Source organism: Bufo bufo, chromosome 4 (assembly GCF_905171765.1).
Source record: "Bufo bufo chromosome 4, aBufBuf1.1, whole genome shotgun sequence".
Lineage (NCBI taxonomy): Eukaryota > Metazoa > Chordata > Amphibia > Anura > Bufonidae > Bufo > Bufo bufo.
The window spans coordinates 25,131,475-25,136,244 of NC_053392.1; the positions used below are offsets into that span (position 1 = coordinate 25,131,475).

The 4,770-nt window shown below is 48.9% G+C and overlaps 1 protein-coding gene across 1 annotated transcript in view; it reads left to right on the plus strand.

Moving 5' to 3' along the window:
• The first annotated feature begins 276 nt into the window (after positions 1 to 276).
• The window catches only part of LOC120998913 (vomeronasal type-2 receptor 26-like), a 90,705-nt gene continuing 86,211 nt past the window's right edge, over positions 277 to 4,770 (plus strand). The window contains exon 1 of the mRNA XM_040429792.1: positions 277 to 306. Coding sequence (XP_040285726.1) covers positions 277 to 306 — 30 coding nt within the window. The remainder of the gene's footprint in view (positions 307 to 4,770) is intronic.

Genomic DNA, 4,770 nt, shown 5'->3' on the forward strand with positions numbered 1-4,770 from the left:
TGGAAAGCCGGGTTTTGATGGTCCGGTTCATCCGTTCCACGATACCCGCTGACTGAGGGTGGTAAGGCACATGAAACCTTTGCTTTATGTCTAAGAGACCACAAAGCGCTTTCATTACCTTACCCGTGAAATGTGTCCCTCTGTCTGATTCTATCACTCTGGGGATACCCCATCGTGACAGAACCTGTTCCCAGAGAACACGGGCAGTCGTGGTAGCCGTTTCATTGATCGTGGGGATGGCTTCTACCCATTTCGAGAAGACATCCACTATTACCAATGCGTAACGGCAGTTACGACTTCCGGTTGGTAATGGTCCAATGAAATCGATTTGTATCGCGGACCACGGACCATCCGCAGGTGGAACCCGTTGCAACACTGGTTTCAGGGCGGATGCCCTTGGGTTGACTTGAGCACACACCAGGCACTGTTGGGTAACCTCCTCCACTGAATGGGACATCCCTGGCCAGTATAATTTGTCTCTCAGGAGAGGCAAGAGTTTATTCCGGCCAAGGTGTCCAAACAGTTGGTGGTTCAATCGCGTCAGTTCTGCTTGCAGATGTTGCGGGACCACCGGAAGAGGAAGTTGCTGAGTACCGGTATCGTAACACAAGATCCCTTGTTGTACAGACCAGGGGTGTTGAGGTGATTTGATGTGTGTCATTAGAAGAGGATCCTTAGATTGTTCCTCTTCAAATGACACCGGGCCGTCACTCAGATGGGTACGTGCTGCAATCCGGTGAGTTGGTAGCGGCCCCATGCCCGGTTCCCGGAGGGTACCAGACACTGCCGCTAGTTTAGCCAACTCGTCTGCCTTGTTGTTTCCCATTATCAAAGGTTCATCGCCTTTTTGATGTGCCGGGATTTTGATAATGGCTGCTTCCGTCATATGTGCCATGCCCCATTCCCACAGCTCTTTCAGGACCGACACATGAGCCAGAGGTTTGTTTTGGCTGTCTACAAAGCCTCTCTTCTTCCATATGTCAAGATGCAGGGTGAGAGAGCGAACTACATACGAGCTGTCGCTGTATATAGTTCGTTTCCCTGGGGGCTGAAGAAGCAGAGCTTCTTTGACCGCCTCAAGCTCTGCACGCTGTGCTGACATGTGACCCGGTAGCCTGACAAGACTCTGGGTACCAGTGGTCTCATCCAGTACAGCAAAACCCGTGACATATTCTCCTTCCAAATAGAATCGAGAGCCATCAACAAAGATGACTCTGTCATCTGGACATCTGTCGGTTCTGGACATCTGTGGAGAGTCGTCCAGTTCGGGTTGGCCACAGTCATGTTCGGTTCCAGTCAGGTTTAGCAACTGAGACAGAACATACTTGGCCTTATGGTCCACCTGCAGATTCCGGCCACTGAGATCCATGATCCATCTCCCGAATCTCTGTTGGGAGACTCCAGGGAGAGTATCACGGAGCAAGAGGGCTAAAGGAGAATGTGGAGTCTGCAAGGTGAGGGGTCGGAAGCCTACAATATGCTCGGTAGTCTTGACGGCATAGTGTATGGCTGCCAATTGTTTGGCACATTCATCGAACCCTCGTTCGACGGGTGAAAGTAGCCTGGAGAAATATCCCAGCGGTCGGGCCTCATACCCTACTTTCTGAAGAAGGACCGCTGCGATAGACTCCATCCCTGCATGCGCCTGTATGGCCATTTCCCCATCTGGATGTGGAGTAGCCAACACAGGTGCAGAGGATAGGTCCCTTTTCAAAATTGAAAAGGCCTCTTCCTGTGTCTCGGACCAGCCTTTGATTGAGGGTTCTTCCCCTCTAAGGAGCTCATAGAGAGGTTTTGCTTTGGCAGCAAAGTCCTCTATGAATTCCCTCATAAAGTTGGCCACCCCCAGGAATTTTCTCAAATCCTGAAGAGTGCCGGGTCTGGGTAACTTCACCATGGCTTCCACACGGGCAGTCATGATTCCTTTGGTTCCAAAGGAAATTTGGACCCCAAGGAAGGTTACCTCCGCTTTGGCCAAATTTGCCTTATGGGGACTCAGCTTGAGTCCTGACTTTGTCAGGAGTCCCAGCAGCTCTTTCAACAGAACCAAATGTTCCTCTATGGTTTCTGTATGCAAGAGCAGGTCATCCACGTATTGTAGAAGGCATTCCGGTCGTGAGAACACACTCAGTACGGCCGCCAATGCCTGATGAAAATACGTGGGGCTGCTGTGTAACCCCTGAGGCAGTACAGCAAACATGTACTGTTTGTCCCCCACCGTAAAGGCAAATTTGTACCGGCATGACTCCGTGAGTTCGATGGAGAAGAACCCGTTAGCAACATCTAGAGTCGAGAATACCGCTTATTCTGGCCATGATGTCGGGAGTCTGGGCCACCACTGGAGCTGACATTGGGGTGTATTTATTGAGGATCCGGAGGTCTATGGTGAGCCTCCATGCACTAGTGTCCTTTTTCTTGACTGGCCAGAGGGCATTGTTGCATTTTGAATTACCCTCAATAACCACACCCCTAGTCTTCAACTCCTGGACCGTGTCCATAATTGAATGGGTGGCTTCTGGTGGAAATCGGTATTGGCGTTGAGGTGGAGGGTCAGGACCCTGAATGTCCACCTGAACTCCAATCAGTCTGCCACAGTCATTTTTGCTCTGGGCCCACAGTTCGAGCATGTCAGTAGAATTTTCTACTGCTTGCAAAGGTGGTCCCAGACAATGGCGTTGGATAACAAACACCTTAGCTCGTCTGGGACCCTTCCACACAATGCAATTTGCCAGATCCAGGATCCACCCATTTTGTCATTACATCGGTTCCGATAATGTTGTCAGAACCGGGGTAATACCACATGAGGATCCTAAGGGTCATGTAACTGGTGATCTGGACGATTACTTCCTCTATTCTGTGGGCCTTCACTCCCCCTTGTTGGTGATCAAATCCGATCACCACACACTGAGGGCTGTTGGGATGTAAATCATGTTTGACATTGGTAATGGAGATTTCCGCACCAGTGTCAAGCATGATTTCAGTGTCCTGATTATTTATTTTGGCTTTTATGTGGGGTCTCCCTGAAGAATCCAGTATGATAGGACATACTGGTGCCAGATCTTTAGGGATCCCTGATCTTCAGTCAATTTCCACCAGACTCCCCGTAGGTACCTGTGAGGTACATACTGCCACTTGTGGGTTCTTGCTATGGAACCTTGGTGTGGATTCCGGGGATTCCACACCCGTTACCGAACGTGCTGGAACGTTCGCCACAGACACACGTTTTGGTGTCTGGACCTGTGAATGTCCCAGATTTCTCTCAACATATTCCCCCACTGATTTGGCATAATTAGGTTTCATCTTGAAACCGTTATTATTGCCTGTTCTCTCAGAATTAGTCCGGTTATTACGTGACAATTGTGGACAATTCCTCTTTATGTGCCCATATTGCAAACATAGGAAGCATCGAATGCCTCCCATCCTTTCCAATGGCGGGGCTGTGGGGCGAATAGCCGAGTTACCTTTTGTGTGCTGTACCCGTTCATCCTGAGATGAATCGTGTACCGGCGCACGCTCCGTCACTTTGACGGATTTCTTATTGAGCAGTGTATCCTGTCTGCACTGCTCAATAATCATAGCAGCATCCGTGAGGGATGGCTCCCTAGCTGCACTCAACCGGATTGCAGTGTCAAGGTATGGGAATTTTTCCAAAAACATACGTATCATACCCTGTGGAATTCCGATACCGTGATCTTTTGTAACCCTTCTGTACATTGTTTCAAACCGACTACACATAGACAGAGGTTCGTCATGTATAGTGGGTTTGAACTTGGACAGGATATCCGGAGTGACGTCCCAATGGCCCGTTGCCAGTCTCATGAGTATGGAGAGACGTTCCTCCTTGTCATAAAACTGTCCATTCATGGGTTGCGTCCTCCCCGTTACCTCATACCTTTGGTTTAGGTGTGTAGGTAACCATAACTTGAATAACTCCATGCGATATTCGTGTGCCACTGAATACTTGTTACAGTGACCCTCGAAGATATCACATGAAGTAAACGGATCTACACTGGGATCATATTTTGGGATCTCCTTGCAGATCCGTAACAGGAAGTTTATCCTTTCCATACTGGAATGGTTAGGATAAAAATCTTCCTGTCTTTCCGGACGCGTTGGCGGATTGGAAGTGGTAAATGGCCAACCACTTTCCTCTCTCCAATCGTTGCCCTGTTCCTGGGATCGGTTGCTACTATTCTCCCTGGGTGTGTGGGTGAAATGTATCGTCCGTTCCACCCGTCCCCTAGTGTCTACTGTATCGGATGTTTGATCCGTGGAAGATCTTGGCGCTGTCGCCGCTATCTCCCCCTGTGCCATTTCCGAAACACAAACCTGTTTCGTGGGCACCATACTGTTAGCACCAGGCCGTGACAGATTCGAGATGACCTGCTGCAAATCCGCAATGGTTTGCGTTTTTGCAGCCAGGTCCTCTCGAAGTTGAACAATCATGTTATCCATAGATACCGTATTGTTCCTGAACTGGTTTATCTCAGTGTACAGTCTGAGCAGTTCCTTATCCATGTCAGAGTAGAAACTGTCCTTGTCCGAGAGTCTAGACTCTAACACGCAAATCTCCCTGCCCCTCTCGACCGTACACTGGGATTTCTCTTGTAGTTGTGTTTGTAATTAGTGATGAGCGGCAGGTGCCATATTCGATTTCGACGAAATTCGCGAATATTCGATAGAATATTCGTTTTATATTCGTCGAAATCGAATATTCGTCATTATTCTTCTTATCGCGATTAATATGCGATTTAAATAATCGCGTATTCC